The following is a 15,349-nucleotide window of genomic DNA, read 5'->3' as shown; positions in this document are numbered from 1 at the left end:
GTATTTTTAAAAAATCAGTTTTTGTCATTCTAGCTGCCTAATATGCGGTCTCAATTATCAGTTATAAATGTTCCAACGGCAGCCAAAGAAATGTGGTCTATTTCAAATAGTTACAAAATACAAATAAAATGGTACTTTAATGCCTTTTAATTGATGGTGTGAAAATGTTGATATGGTTCGTCGTTGGGCTTCTTGGGTCTCCACAATGATACTTGTGCCTTGTGGTCCACAAAGCCCGTCTCTTCCTGGTTCATCCACGGAGTTCTAGGTTCAACCAAAGATGTGTTATGTGCTCCGCCAGAAAAGTAGACGGCGATACTGTGCATGCAACATCTTGTAGTACCAGCTGACGACTACAGACAAAAAGGGCGCGGGAAATTTGGAAATGGCGGAGTACATAACCAGTGAGGGTAAGGGGCAAAATAATAAGAAAATGATGAATTCTTTACGAATAGACATTCCAGTATATGTAAATAGTTTGTTTGACATGTTCGTCTAAATGGTTGCCTATCCATTAACGCCAATAGTATGTGTTTCGCACTAAAATGCATTCCTCGACGCGTCCGTAGTCATCGTAATAGACTATGTAGCCAGCTAACGTTAACTAATTAGCTACTCCAAAGATATTGATCATTCATCTGACTCTACTAGCTAGCCTAGTTGTTTCTTAGGTCGGCAAGGTGTTTCAGAAGTGTCTTGCGTGATTAACTAGTAGATTGTAACGGCCCAATGTGATGTTTCATTAGCCGATACATGTTAGGTAGCTAATGTTTAGCGTAGCATAGGGACTTTTCAATATTTCCTCAATTCCCCACTTGGAAGACAACCAGTGTATTCTAAACGTGTCTAGTGTCATGTCTAGTTGCAGGCTATTCGTTTGAATTTAGAAAATGCTCCGTAATTATATCAGTGCCCCCCCCCCCCCCCCCCCCATGAAGTAACTTTAATACAAATGCTAGGCAGGTTTCCATTAACCCAGGTTTATTCGACAAAATAAATGTAATTGCGACGTGTAATGGAAACGGCAGTTGGGAGACATTTTCTAAACTAAAGATCGACATAAATTTTTCTGTTCGACAGAGGGCGAACTTTTTTTCTTTGCAAAATATATTTTTTAAGCTATAAAAGATTGTTCTGATTTTCAAGAATTCCTGAATTGTTTCACCTTGCTTTTCTGGTTGGCTGGCAAGTTTGACCATCAAATTATTGCAGATCTACAGTAATGCAAGTTTCACCATGGTGATATGTTAGCCATGATAATTATTTAAGCAATAATGCCCAAGGGGGTATATGGCCTATATATAATGACTAAGGGCTGCCCTTACATGCTGACCAGACCACGCGTGTGCCTCTGCTGTTGTGAGGCTAGTTGGACATACTTCCAAATTCTCTAAAACAAACTTAACATTAAATTCTCTGGCAACAGCTCTAGTGGACATTCCTGCAGTCAGCGTGCCAATTGCATGCTCCCTTAACTTGAGATATCTGTGGTATTGTTGTTACAACTACACATTTTATTGTCCCCAGCACAAGCTGTACTTGTGTACTGATCATGCTGTTTAATCAGCTTTTTGATATACCACCCCTGTCAGGTGGATGTATTATTTTAGCAAAGGAGAAATGCTCAATAACAGGGATGTAAACAAATGTGTGCACAATTTGAGCGAAATGAGCTTTTTGAGCACATGGAAAATGTCTATTTCAAATCAAAATTTTCAAATCAAATTTTATTGGTCACATACACATGGTTAGCAGATGTTAATGCGAGTGTAGCGAAATGCTTGTGCTTCTAGTTCCGACCATGCAGTAATATCTAACAAGTAATCTAACAATTTCACAACAACTACCTTATACACACAAGTGTAAAGGAATGAATAAGAATATGTACATATAAATATATGGATGAGCGATGGCCGAACGGCATAGGCAAGGTGCAGTAGATGGTATAGAGTACAATATATACATACATATGAGATGAGTAATGTAGGGTATGTAAACATTATATAAAGTGGCATTGTTTAAAGTGGCTAGTGATACATTTATTACATCCAATTTTTTATTATTAAGTGGCTAGAGATTTGAGTCAGTATGTTGACAGCAGCCACTCAATGTTAGTGATGGCTGTTTAACAGTCTGATGGCCTTGAGATAGAAGCTGTTTTTCAGTCTCTCGTTCCCAGCTTTGATGCACCGGTACTGACCTCGCCTTCTGGATGATTGCGGGGTGAACAGGCAGTGGCTCGGGTGGTTGTTGTCCTTGATGATCTTTTTGGCCTTCCTGTGACATCGGGTGGTGTAGGTGTCCTGGAGGACAGATAGTTTGCCCCCGGTGATGCGTTGTGCAGACCTCACTACCCTCTGGAGAGCCTTACGGTTGTGGGCGGAGCAGTTGCCGTACCAGGTGGTGATATAGCCCGACCGGATGCTCTCGATTGTGCATCTGTAAAAGTTTTTGGTGACAAGCCAAATTTCTTCAGCCTCCTGAGGTTGAAGAGGCGCTGTTGCGCCTTCTTCACCACGCTGTCTGTGTGGGTGGACCGTTTCAGTTTGTCTGTGATGTGAACGCCGAGGAACTTAACTTTCCACCTTCTCCACTACTGTCCCGTCGATGTGGTTTGGGGGGTGCTCCCTGTGCTGTTTCCTGAAGTCCACGATAATCTCCTTTGTTTTTTTGATGTTGAGTGTGAGGTTATTTTCCTGACACCACACTCCGAGAGCCCTCACCTCCGCCCTGTAGGCCGTCTCATCGTTGTTGGTAATCAAGCCTACCACTGTAGTGTCGTCTGCAAACTTGATGATTGAGTTGGAGGCGTGCATGGCCATGGCAGTCATGTGTTAACAGGGAGTACAGGAGAGGGCTGAGAACAAACCCTTTTGGGGCCCCAGTGTTGAGGCTCAGCGGGGTGGAGATGTGGTTTCCTACCCTCACCACCTGGGTCATTTCAGCTTATGAAACATGGCACCAACTCTTTTCATGTTGCAGTTGTATATTTTTGTTCAGTGTATTAACGCCCATCAGCCAGCTGGAACAGAGTAGTAGTCTGACTAGGTGATACTGTATTTTTAATAGCTATTGCATGACATATTTTGTGAAACAACATAGCTAGGTAGTTTTAACTACAGTACAGGAATGTTTGGTCAGTTGATTGTAGTTTTATTGCTATAAACCTGAGGTTAACTATAAAAAGTGATTATTGTTGTTATCCAACTAGATCATAATGTCTGAACACTTTTCTATTTATCAGCAACACATTTTACAACCAGGGGAAAGGAGAGAATGAGACAGTTGTAAATGTTTTGACTGGTTAAATTTGTACAAAGCACATTAGAGCCAAGAGGAACTCACACTGTACAGAACTTGGGCCCTATTTCCAATGTGGTCGTTGAAGGAATAGACAGAGTGCAGGATTAACCAATATAAATACACTTCTCCATCCAGCGTTTGTACTGTCATGAAAAGTTGTTGTTTTCCAGGCCAAGAAATTTTTTGGGGAAAATGATCAAATCTGAAAAGTCATTAACAGAAATTATAAAATTCATTTTCATGTAGTTTTATTTAGGCACATTTTTTTTTTTTTATATTTGATCAATCAAATTAAAAATATACATATCAGCCAGGATCAGCATGACACTTTAGTGTCTGTATGTGATGCTCCCGAGTTGCGCAGCGGTCTAAGGCACTGCATCTCAGTGCTAGAGGCGTCACTACAGACACCCTGGTTCGACTCCAGGCTGTATCACAACCGGCCGTGATTGGGAGTCCCATAGGGCGGCGCACAATTGGCCCAGCGTCGTCCGGGTTTGGCCGGTGTAGGCCGTCATTGTAAATAAGAATTTGTTCTTAACTGGCTTGCCTAGTTACATAAAAAAATATATAATAGTAATTTATGCATGTGTGCGAGAAGAGTGGGCAATTGCCCAAGGAGAGAGAGACAGTCGCACATTGACGTAGCCTATAAAATATTATAGAGAACAGACTAACTAGGTAGCCAATTCAAAAACATATTGTACCCTATAGTTCGCTGTTTAGCTATTATTTGTATGCGTTGTTTTCGTCATGTCCCCCAAAATATTCTACCGACACTTGCAAATAAGGCCATACAAAGTTGATTTGCTATTTTCCATTAATAATTTAAACGATTATCTTTGACGAAACGTACGATTCACTTCGCCATTGCATTAGCAGGGATTTGGTTCAATCGCAGTGAATCGAATCATGTGAATGAAAATAATAATTTGTGAATCACGAACAGTTATTTTGGGAAAAAATATTTGATGTGGCCTTTTGGGTTATGTGGCTTCAACTTGTTTTGTAGATACTAGCAGTTGATTTGGGGATCAAATGTATGGGAAATTGCAACTCAATAGATGCTAGTCAGCCTGCAATGTAAACACTTCTAAGGTATATTTCACTAAAGTTGAAGAGGTACATTTCCTGAAGAAAATGTGGGCTTGCTTTACCTGAATATAGTGATTTGTAGCTTACCATAGATCTTTGATATATTGAATGAGCTAATTCTTTAAAAAGGCACAAAACCTATTTTGTTGCAATCAAGGGTGGTCAACCATCCCCCAGGAGAGCTAATGGGTGTGCAGACTTTTATTCCGGTCCCCCTCTAACAAACCATATTTTAGAAATTAGCTGCTCAACCGGACCTAGATAAACTATCTCAGATGTGTTTTAAGCAGGACTTAATCAAGAGCCTGCACACCCAGTAGCTCTCCACACTGAGGATTGACCACATGTTTTATACAGTTGCGTAACAGGTATTCTACTTTAAAAAAAATATATATATAATTTTATTTAACCAGGTAGACCAGTTGAGAACAAGTTCTCATTTACAACTGTTTATTTTAATTTTACCTTTATTTAACTAGGCAAGTCAGTTAAGAACAAATTCTTATTTTCAATGACGGCCTAGGGACAGTGGGTTAACTGCCTGTTCAGGGGCAGAACGACAGATTTGTACCTTCCGGTTACTACGCTCCAACGCTCTAACCACTAGGCTACCTGGCAAAGATAAAGCAAAGCAGTGTGACAAAAACAACACAGAGTTACACATGGGATAAACAAACATACAGTCAATAACACAATAGAAAAAAAATCTATATACAGTGTGTGCAAATGTAGTACTCGGGGGGGGTGTAAGTGCCTTGCACAGTGACAGGAAATGGTGCATGGGATCAGAGAGCAGCCTTCCAGTGTCGATACCACATTACGCTAACTTTTTTATGTACGTATAAAAAGGAAGCGCCAATTGTTGGTAATGCCACCAACTGTTTGTCATGGAAATTTGGTTAAAAGTCGAGGAAATTCTATCTGTCAAAATATGTATGAACCCTGTGCATCCCAATGTAAACACAATATTCTGCCTTCTTTTTTTCTAGAGGAGGCAATGTCTCCCTCCTCCCTCAAGCTGTACGAGGCACAGTTCTTTGGTTTCACCCCTCAGACCTGCATGGTGAGAGTATACAGTGCCTTTCAGGACTGTCTGAATGAATTGCTACTTGTCGTAGAAGCAGTGTTCGTGAGAAAACTAAGCGGGACTGAACCAAATGGAGAGCAACTACATTTAAGGGCAAGAGAATGCACCCAAAAGTTGCAGATATTCCTTCAGGAACGCTTCAAGCGTCTGTCTGGTCGCATGGAAACCGTTTTGGTCAACAACGTCCTCTCAGTCCCACCTAATGTGTTGCTGCCTGACGACCAGCCACACAAAAAGTACCCTCAACGTTTAGAGGAGGTTCTTAAGCTGGAGTCTTCCCTGGCGGAGCTGCAGCAAGCGTACCAAGTGGAGGTGTGTGCCAGGCAGGCCTTGCTGGCTGAACTGGAGGAGCAAAGAGAGGTCCAAGAGCAGCTGGATGGGATCCTGAGATGGATTGGAGAACTACAGGCAGCATGGATGCAGGAGGGAATGGGCAGCTTTCACAACAGCTTCTGTGTGATGATGCAGTCGGTCAAGAAACTGCAGGCTGTCTTTGGAGAGATCAATAAGAAAAGCAAAAGATTGGATGAGGACTCGTCAGTGGGATGGACCCACATGGTGTAAAATACTTGTTAGTGGTGTTGTGAGATGGGTAGGTTGCAGGTGTGGCAAAATTCTGACTTGGAATAGCACCCTCTGTCAGACAAAAGACAAATATAATTATATGCCTTTGGATGTATTAACAATTATACAATTTGTCAGACACAAGTCTTACAAACAAGAATGTGAGCAGTTTTTAAACCATAATTCATCTTTGGTTTGATATATTTACTTTTTGATGGTTTACTATACATTCAAAATATATTATCCACAATTTGAGTAGTAAGAGGCTCAAGCAGTTAGTCTTTTTTTTTTTTTTATCTCCCAGTCTTAACTCTGGTTCTTTGAAAAGCATTTTTTTATTTTTTATAAATGTATGTTAATTAATGAATGAACTTTGGAGCCATAGTCACCACAAGGGGGAAGCATTGGTTTGTTATTGCCATCTCAAATGTAAATTGACCAAGCAGTGCCATTGTACAGTGTGAATTATTTTTGATTCGTTGCCGTATTATCTTTTTGGCAAAATCATTAAATGTACAACACTTTAATCATTTTGAATAAATAAACGTGTAATTGTGCAATTTCATCTGATTCAAATCAGGTATCATTTAAATAATTCCAATCCTTTCTCATCATGGTCTCTGTCAGATGCAGTCTAGGCTTGTCTGTGATGTCTAATTCTGTATGATGTTGACTGACTGATAAGTAGCTGGTTTGACAGTGGGCTGCTCTGACAGTATGGTCTTGGTGGGAGTCCCAGCAGTGATCATACAGTTGTGTGATGTCCATGGCTGGAACCCCAGGCTCCATATTCACAAAGGGTCCTTCCTGTTAATGGATACCGGGAATGTAATTACAGCCTATGTTTAAAAAATACAATAAAAACACATTTAATTGAATGTTGGCCTACATTTTACCAGCAGAGAGTACATTCAAATAGGTGTACAGATTTCCCCCAAACAAGGCCAGATGCACATTTACATGCATGCTCACAACCCAATTCTAAATTCATTGTATAATTATTTGAATCATTTGTTAGCCTGTTGTGGTGGATCCAGTCAGGTAACATCAAAGTAGCATAACATGTCTGTGAAGTCAGGTTCAAACCTTTTCATGCTCATAATTAAACATGAGACGTATGTCTGGTTTCTTTTTATTTCTGAAGCCTGGGGATACTTTTATCTCAATCTCTTCATTCAAAAAGACTCAATCATGGACACTCTTACTGACAGTTGTGACTGCTTTGCATGATGTATTGTTGTGTCTCTACCTTCTTTGTGCTGTTGTCTGTGCCCAATAATTTTTCTACCATGTTTGGTGCTGCTACCATGTTTTGTTGCTACCACGCTGTTTTGTCATGTGTTGCTGCCTTGCTATGTTGTTGTCTTAGGTCTCTCTTTATGTAGTGTTGTTGTCTCTTGTGATGTGTTTTGTCATCTTTTTAAATAGATTTTTTATCTCAGCCCTCATCCCCACAAAGGCCTTTTGACTTGCCTGGTTAAATAAAGTTAAAATAAAATAATACTTTCACATCTTAGTCTACTCGGCATATTAATGTTGTGGTTTAATATGTATAAATGTTCCACAGCCACCTCACAATTCCAAGACGTGTAAAGGCACTAAATATTTATCCGATGCAGTAGATGTGAGTATGCACAATGGAAACTTAGATCACAAAGAATTGGTACCATTTGAAAAATGTACAACATTTTTGCCAAATTTCCATACAACTATTGTGAATGTTATGGTACATAGAGTGTATTGTACAGTAGTTCTGCTCTCCCAAAAAGTGACATGTCTTAGATGTAGTGCTGCTGGAGGGCTAGCACTGAGCCTGAGCAGAATAAAAAGGATGAGGAAAGCAGTGAGGGGTCTGAATATGGGGGAGGGGAGGACTGGGTTAGCAGTCCCACCCTCTCGCTCGCTTTCATCTCTCTCTCCCGTTAACGCCAAAGCAGCGGGGGGCACCCAAACGAGCCCAAGGACGCAGGGATGGAGCCTCTCATCAGTAGGGTGGAATGGGAAGACTGGACAGGCTGCCTACTGTAAGCCCACCTTTCTCTCTCGTTCCTTCTTCCTCTGTCTTCAATCCCCTTCTTTCCCATTCCCTCTTTGCATCTCCCCAATCCCCTTCTCTCCCTACCCTGCCACTGTTGGATTACACCGGGGCTCAAGTCCGCTGATAAATAACTTATCTTTCTTTTTCCACCTTCTCACTCAGCCAGGACACGTTGCTGACAGGGCTGCAGAGTAGCAGCTATCCCTGAGTGGGCCCGAAATAGTGTTTCTGTCAGATAGGGAGCCAGTGAGTGAGGCAGAAGGGCAATGTTAATGAAGTTCAATCTGGGATGGGGTGATTAAGAAGGGTGGAGTGGGGGAAGAGGGACCCCATTAGTTTAGAGAGAGAGTGAGAGCTCTTTCTCAGTGCAATGGGGGATACAGGGAGAATGCTGATTTGGTGCCCTTACTACTCTTGACCTGCACACAATGAAAAGAGTAACTCTTCAGGGGGGACATTTTAACATCCCAAGCTATAGTGCCACTATGATTGGTCTTGAATGTCATGATATGCAAGGAGGGTAGTATGATCAATATGGTGGGAGTAGTCAGAGGTTTCTCTACGGTTGGCTAGGTCTTATGCTGATGTAGCTACAGAAATTAAAGCTTTATTTGCAGTTAAATTGCATAATGTGAATACTGACATAGTGAAGTAACTCATGTGATTCAGAAATCAAAATAAGGGAAAGAATTTGACTTCATTTGAGCAGTGGTGTAAACTTAAGTGAAAATACTTTAAAGTACTACTTAAGATGTTTTTTTGTGGGGTGTCTGTACTTTACTATTTATATTTTTGACAATTGTTACTCCACTACATTCCTAAAGAAATTAATGTACTTTTGACTCCATACATTATTCATTACATTTTCAGTGCTTAGCAGGAAAATTGTCCAATTCACACACTTACCAAGAGAACATCCCTTAAACTTGGCACCACACGTCCCGCTATGGCACCTCCCCCCACTGCTCAACTGACACAGTAGCACACAGAACGCAAAAAATATTCTTAGAAATATTTAACCTCCACACATTAACAAGTCCAATAGCTCAAATGAAAGATAAACACCTTGTTCATCTAGCCACCAAGTCAGATTTCTAAAATGTTTTACGGCGAAAACATAGCACATATTTATGTCAAACCACCACCAAAGATAGGCTAATTTACATAGCCATTTTGTAGAACAATAGATGCAATCACAAAAGCAGGATTAAAAGTAAAATAATTCACTAACCTTTTGAAAGTCTTCATCAGATGACAGGAATAGGACATGTTATACAGTACATTTATGTTTTTTTCAATAATATGCTAATTATATCCATAAATCACGGTTTACATAGAAGGTCATGGCTAAAAAATGCTACAACAATGCCTGGAGAAATTATGGTAACTCTGCCAGATAACAGAAATACACATCATAAACGTTGACTAAATATACATGTTCTACATATACTTAGAAAGATACACTTCTTCTTAATAAAACAGCTGTGTTACATTTATTTTTAACTTTACAGATTTCGTTCACTAGGCTATAATGTGAGTCGGCGCTCAGGAATTAGCATTTTGGCTCCTCCACAGAAACCCAAATTTAACACATAAATTTTCCCTTACCTTTGCTGTTCTTCCATCAGAAGACCTGGAAGGGTTTATACTTACCAAAAACAGCTTTAGTTTTGAAGTCTGTGTCTTTCGGTTATCAAACACGACATATTTCGGTTGAAATGCAGCCAAAAAGTAAAGTTAGTTCGCACCAAAACGTCGAAATTACATATTATATGTCGACTAAACTTGTCAAACTTGGTTCAGAACACAGCGTTAGCATGCTATATAGCTTCACCGCAATTCTCAGGACAAAGAGAAACACACGCATCGTTTAATCAATCTTGAAAGAAAGACAGCACAGGCGCAGATTGCGCGTGAGAGTAACCTGTATTCTCCCGCGACCGAAAGGATTCGGCCCGTCATTAATCTCGTGAACGCGCGATTCACACAATGAGAAGCCCCATTGAAAGCGGACACCGCGCTGAAGGCATAGGAAGTGTTCCCAGGACCGTAGGTGCTTGGGAAGGGTGGGGGCGATGACGTCAAAGTTGGGCCAACTTTTTGGATGACAAGAGAGAGTTTGGGAGAATGAGTGCCCTGAGAGTTCTGCTTTACTTACAGACATAATTTAAACGGTTTTAGAAGCTTTAGAGTGTTTTCTATTCAATAATATTTATTATATGCATATATTAGCAATTTTTTACAGATTTCTTTTCTGTTTACTATGGGCACGCATTTCACCAACGGGGGCAGTATTCTGCCCTAGCCTTAACAGGTTTTAACATCCCTACTGCCTTTGATCTGGTGGCTCACTAAACACAAATGCTTCGTTTGTAAATGATGTTGGAGTGTGCCCCCAGCTATCTGTAAATAAAATAAAAACATTGTGCCATCTGGTTTGCTTAATATAAGGAATTAGAAATTATTTATACTTTTGATACTTAAGTATATTTTAAACCAAATACTTTTAGACTTTCAATTTTACTTGAGTCATTTTCTATTAAGGTATCTTTACTTTTACTCAAGGATGAGAATTGGGTACTTTTCCCAGCACTGTTCAAGAGCATGTTGAACAATTTACAATTGCGATTACAGAAGGCCTTATATATATATATATTTATATATATATATTTTTTAAATCAGGTAGTTCATATTCTTTATGATCTCTTGTCTGTTTCCATTGTGCTTCCATCTATTGGTAAGTCCTTTTAGAAAATGGGATGTTGAGATAAGATCATAAAGTGTATGAGTAATGGATGATCAATAGGGCTTGTGGAAAGTTCTCCTTGGGCTAAATTTACATGGACAGATTATGCAGCCAATCAATGGAAAAAAGCTGCTCAATTATGCATACATAAATTGCTGGTGAAACAAAACTGGCTAAACAGTGACCCTATGGTCATATGTCCTTACATGAAGTTGTCAATAAGATTTAGGTTTTCATTGAGCATGGCTACTTTTAGCTAGTTATTTCCTCATTGAAATTTCCTCATTGAAATGTACACAATTTGGTCCCACTCAGGTTTACGTAGTGGCCTAGTTGAATTATAGACACATAAGACTCAAATATGCACATTTATATAAAAAAATATATTCTATCCAATTCTTACATGGACATAAAAGGCACATCATAAAAACTCAGAGTACAGTATGTTTCAGTACGCTTGTGGCTGGCAGAACATGGATTAAAAAGAGAATTCATCTTTATTCAGCATGGCACATGGGGAATAACCCTGGCATGAGTTCCCCACACTCAAGCAATGATTACACATATTCAGGGTTTCTGTGGTTTCAACTACACACGTTCCTATAGCAACCAGAAAATGCAGGCAGCAGAAACTATGCTTGTTATTCACCTTAGGTGCTTTTAGTTTCTTCCAGACAGTCAAACAGCATTCTGAAGTAGCCAAGCGTAGCCTTCTTTCACCAGCTATGTGCCATTTTTGGTGGAGTTGAAACAAACATTTCTTAAATGAAATGAATAAAAGTCTAGCCATGTACACTATAGATACAAAAGTATGTGGACACCCTTCAAATTAGTGGATTTGTCTTTTTCAGCCATACCCTTTACTGATAGGTGTATAAAATCGAGCACATAGCCATGCGATCTCCATAGATTGACAGTAGAAGGGCCTTACTGAAGAGCTCAGTGACTTTCAACTTGGCACTGTCGTAGGATGCCACCTTTCCAACAAGTCAGTTTGTCAAATTTCTGCCCAGTTAGAGGTGCCCCGGTCAACTGTAAGTGCTGTCATTGTAAAGTGGAAACGTCTTGGAGCAACAACGGCTCAGCCGCAAAGTGGTAGGCCACACAAGCTCACAGAACGGGGCCGCTAAAGTGCGTAGCACGTAAAAATGTCTGTCCTCGGTTGCAGCACTCACTACCAAGTTCCAAACTGCGTCTGAAAGCAACGTCAGCACAATAACTTTTCATCAGGAGCTTCATTGAATGGGTTTTCATGTCCGAGCAAGCCTAAGATCACCATGCGCAATGCCAAGCGTCGGCTGGAGTGGTATAAAGCTTGCTGCCATTGGACTCTGGAGTAGTGGAAACACGTTCTCTGGAGTGATGAATCACGCTTCACCATCTGGCAGTCCGATGGACGAATCTGGGTTTGGTAGATGCCAGGAGAACGCTACCTGCTCGATTGTATAGTGCCAACTGTAAAGTTTGGTGGAGGAGGAATAATGGTCTGGTCCTGTTAGTTCGGGCTAGGCCCCTTAGATCCAGTGAAGGGAAATCTTAACGCTACAGCATACAATAACATTCTAGACCATTCTGTGCTTCCAATTTTGCAGCAACAGTTCGGGGAAGGCCCTTTCCTGTTTCAGCATGACAATGCTCCCATGCACAAAGCGAGGTGCGTACAGAAATGGTTTGTCCAGATCGGTGTGGAAGAACTTGACTGGCCTGCACAGAGCCCTAACCTCAACCCCATCGAACCCCTAATCACCCAACATCAGTGCCCGACCTCCGTAATGCTCTTGTGGCTGAATGGAAGCCAGTCCCCGCAGCAATGTCCCAACATCTAGTGGAAAGCCTACCCAGAAGAGTGGAGGCTTTTATAGCAGCAAAGATGGGACCAACTCCATGTTAATGCCTATGATTTCGGAAGGAGTTGTTCGACAAGCAGATGTCCACATACTTTTGGTCATGTAGTGTATTTTGATATAGAATTAATTGATTCCACCCTAGTTTTCCTTTTTTCTAAAGAAATTGCACATATGCCTACAATTACAGAACTGTATTGGGAATTTCTGTTGGCCACAAAACACATTTCTTCAATCCAGCGCTCCGTATGATCAATTACATTTATTTTCCTGTGCATCCCCTCCCAACGGCCTCCAAGCCTTTGTTCCTCCGTGGCTGCCCTTTGAGGACAGACTGTCATTGGATTGGGGTGGACCTGGCCTGCTCTCCAGGGTGCTGAAAGGCCATTGCTCTCCTGCTGCTCCTCCGTTCTCTAGCCTCCTAATGGAACAAGGCTACTGGTTAACCTTCGCCTTCATATACCCTAGACACCACTGTTCCCATAGCTTTTCTATTTGTTTTTACTGGCCAGTTATTGAGCCTGAGCTTGTAATTACACTGATGTTCTACTCTGATCTATGTTTACTGCTAGGACAATAGAAACAAGGTGGTTTCTGCCTACCATTTAGATGTCCAGCTCACAGCTTGGGGATATTTCTCAACGGTCTCGGTTGAAAGAAAAGACTGGCACAAATATAAGCAGACTCCAGCAATTTCTTAGCAGCAGCTCAGGTATTCTGGAAAGCTAACAACACCATTACTTTTTAGGCTTTTGCCTCAAAGGGATTTTCTGTCTTCTGGGGGCGGTGGTGACAAATTCCACATTTTCCTGAGTATAAATCAATTAAAACATACTTCAAATAACTGTGAAACCCCAATTTCAAGCTTGTAATTTTGGGGCAAAACATAAGGAAACATTTCAGACTTTTGTGAAGAAAAAAAAAACTTAACACAAAGTATCAGGCGTGATCTGAACCTTGATAAATAAACATTCTCATTATATTTATTTTTTGGAGCAATTAAAAATGGCAACATACTGCCTAAATTACAACATACAGTAGTTTCAATAAATAGTTAGCACCAATACTCCATGATGCATCGTGCTTGTAAACAGATACTATAGTTAGGGACGGTTTTCTACTTTGTAAGTAGGCTTATTTCCCATCATTTAATGGTGAATAACCTGGAACAGGGATTCCCAGCAGACAGAGGCTCATCCCTTGGCCTTTGGGGTGTGACCTGACCCAGTCAGAGAGTGGTGGGCAGTGAGGGGGAGGGACTGGCCCTGGTACAGCCTAGCAGACAGCTGGTGACAGATTGAATTATCCTGGCTGGCAGCCCACTAGAGTCAGGGAGAGGAGAAGACAAAAGCCCTCCTACGCACCCACCCGCTCTGCCTGGCCCGCAGTCTGGGAGTGGAGGAGGACCCCCCCCAAGCTTCTCTCTGTCTATATGGAGCTCCATGGTTACCAACACTCGCAACACTTGACATTACGGACAGGCAATGGACAGCTAGAGATGGACATAGAATACAGTCTCTGAAGAGTGTACAAAACATAAAGGACACCATCCTAATATGAAGTTGCAAAAGGATGCTGGCCCATGTTGACTCCAAAGCTTCCCTCAGTTTTGTCAAGTTGGCTGGATGTTTGGGTGGCGGACCATTCTTGATACACATGGGAAACTGTGAAAAACCCAGCAGTGTTGCAGTTCTTGACACAAACCTGTGCACCTGGCACTTACTACCATACCCTGTTCAAAGGCACTTAAATCTTTTCTCTTGCCCATTTACCCCCTGAATGGCACACACACACAATCCATGTCTCAAGGCTTAAAAATCCTTCTTTAACCTGTCTCCTCTTCATCTACACTGATTGAAGTGGATTTAACAGGTGACATCAATAAGAGATCATGGCTTTCACCTGGTCAGTCTATGTCATGGAAAGAAAAGGTGTCCTTAATGTTTTGTACACTGTGTACATTGAGGCGATAGAAAATTATGGTGAAGCAAATAGTCTGTTGGCAATTTTGAGGTCAGCATGAACTGATGGGACTTTAATTTTCAAAAGCACCAAAACCTTTCAATGAGAATGTGCAATTTGCACCTCACGACAAAACCCTCCAAAAAATTGCCTCATTATGAAAAGACGTGCATGTTTTTTCTTTATTCTACATAGGCAGCTATTAGGACACCTCAGACAATGGGCGAGGCATGAGTGGCTGGGTGAGACAGCTGTCACAGCGGACGCGGGGAGTCGCGGCTCTCTTTCTCCTAGTTGTCACTCAGCCTGGAGGGTCCAGAGAGGGCTCCTGCTGGCCAATTATCCCCCCAGAACCAACTAAGGCCCCGTAATGGCAGCCTTGCTGGCCCAGTGCCAGGTCAGGAGGGGAACAACGGCTGGTCCAGAGAGAGGTAGGGCAGAACAGGGCCACTCCCCGGCCTCAAGAGCAAGACGTCCCACTAAGGAAGGGGCCTTTACCCCCCTGCTGTTCCCTCATGTTCTTTCTCTTGTGCTGAAAGAGAAAAACATAAGGCCTGAATTAAATTTCCCAATGGTGTTTAAATGATAATACGGGGTAGTAATGACTGAGTGTGGGTGGCATTCAATCAATTATGTACGTTTTACTGTTTCATACTAGTTGATGTATAAAGTGTAAAGTCAATACAAACTTTTCTCAGATAGAATGCACT

The 15,349-nt window shown here is 41.3% G+C and overlaps 1 protein-coding gene across 1 annotated transcript; it reads left to right on the top strand.

Moving 5' to 3' along the window:
• Positions 1-278: 278 nt before the first annotated feature.
• On the top strand, positions 279-6,927 carry mis12 (MIS12 kinetochore complex component). Its single transcript, XM_020485596.2, has 2 exons — positions 279-410; positions 5,388-6,927. The coding sequence occupies exons 1-2, from the start codon at positions 386-388 to the stop codon at positions 6,047-6,049; spliced, it is 687 nt and encodes a 228-aa protein (XP_020341185.1). The 5' UTR covers positions 279-385; the 3' UTR covers positions 6,050-6,927.
• The last annotated feature ends 8,422 nt before the right edge of the window (positions 6,928-15,349 follow it).

The sequence above is a fragment of the Oncorhynchus kisutch genome, linkage group LG6 (assembly GCF_002021735.2).
Source record: "Oncorhynchus kisutch isolate 150728-3 linkage group LG6, Okis_V2, whole genome shotgun sequence".
NCBI lineage: Eukaryota > Metazoa > Chordata > Actinopteri > Salmoniformes > Salmonidae > Oncorhynchus > Oncorhynchus kisutch.
The sequence above is the reverse complement of the archived record's forward strand: the minus strand, read 5'-3'. Positions and strand labels throughout refer to the sequence as shown.

Excerpts from the sequence above, each read along its gene's own strand:
- mis12 (XM_020485596.2), top strand. The coding sequence starts at position 386 with ATGGCGGAGTACATAACCAGTGAGG. Across the intron at positions 411-5,387 it reads GGAGTACATAACCAGTGAGG|AGGAGGCAATGTCTCCCTCC; the intron begins GTAAGGGGCAAA and ends CTTTTTTTCTAG.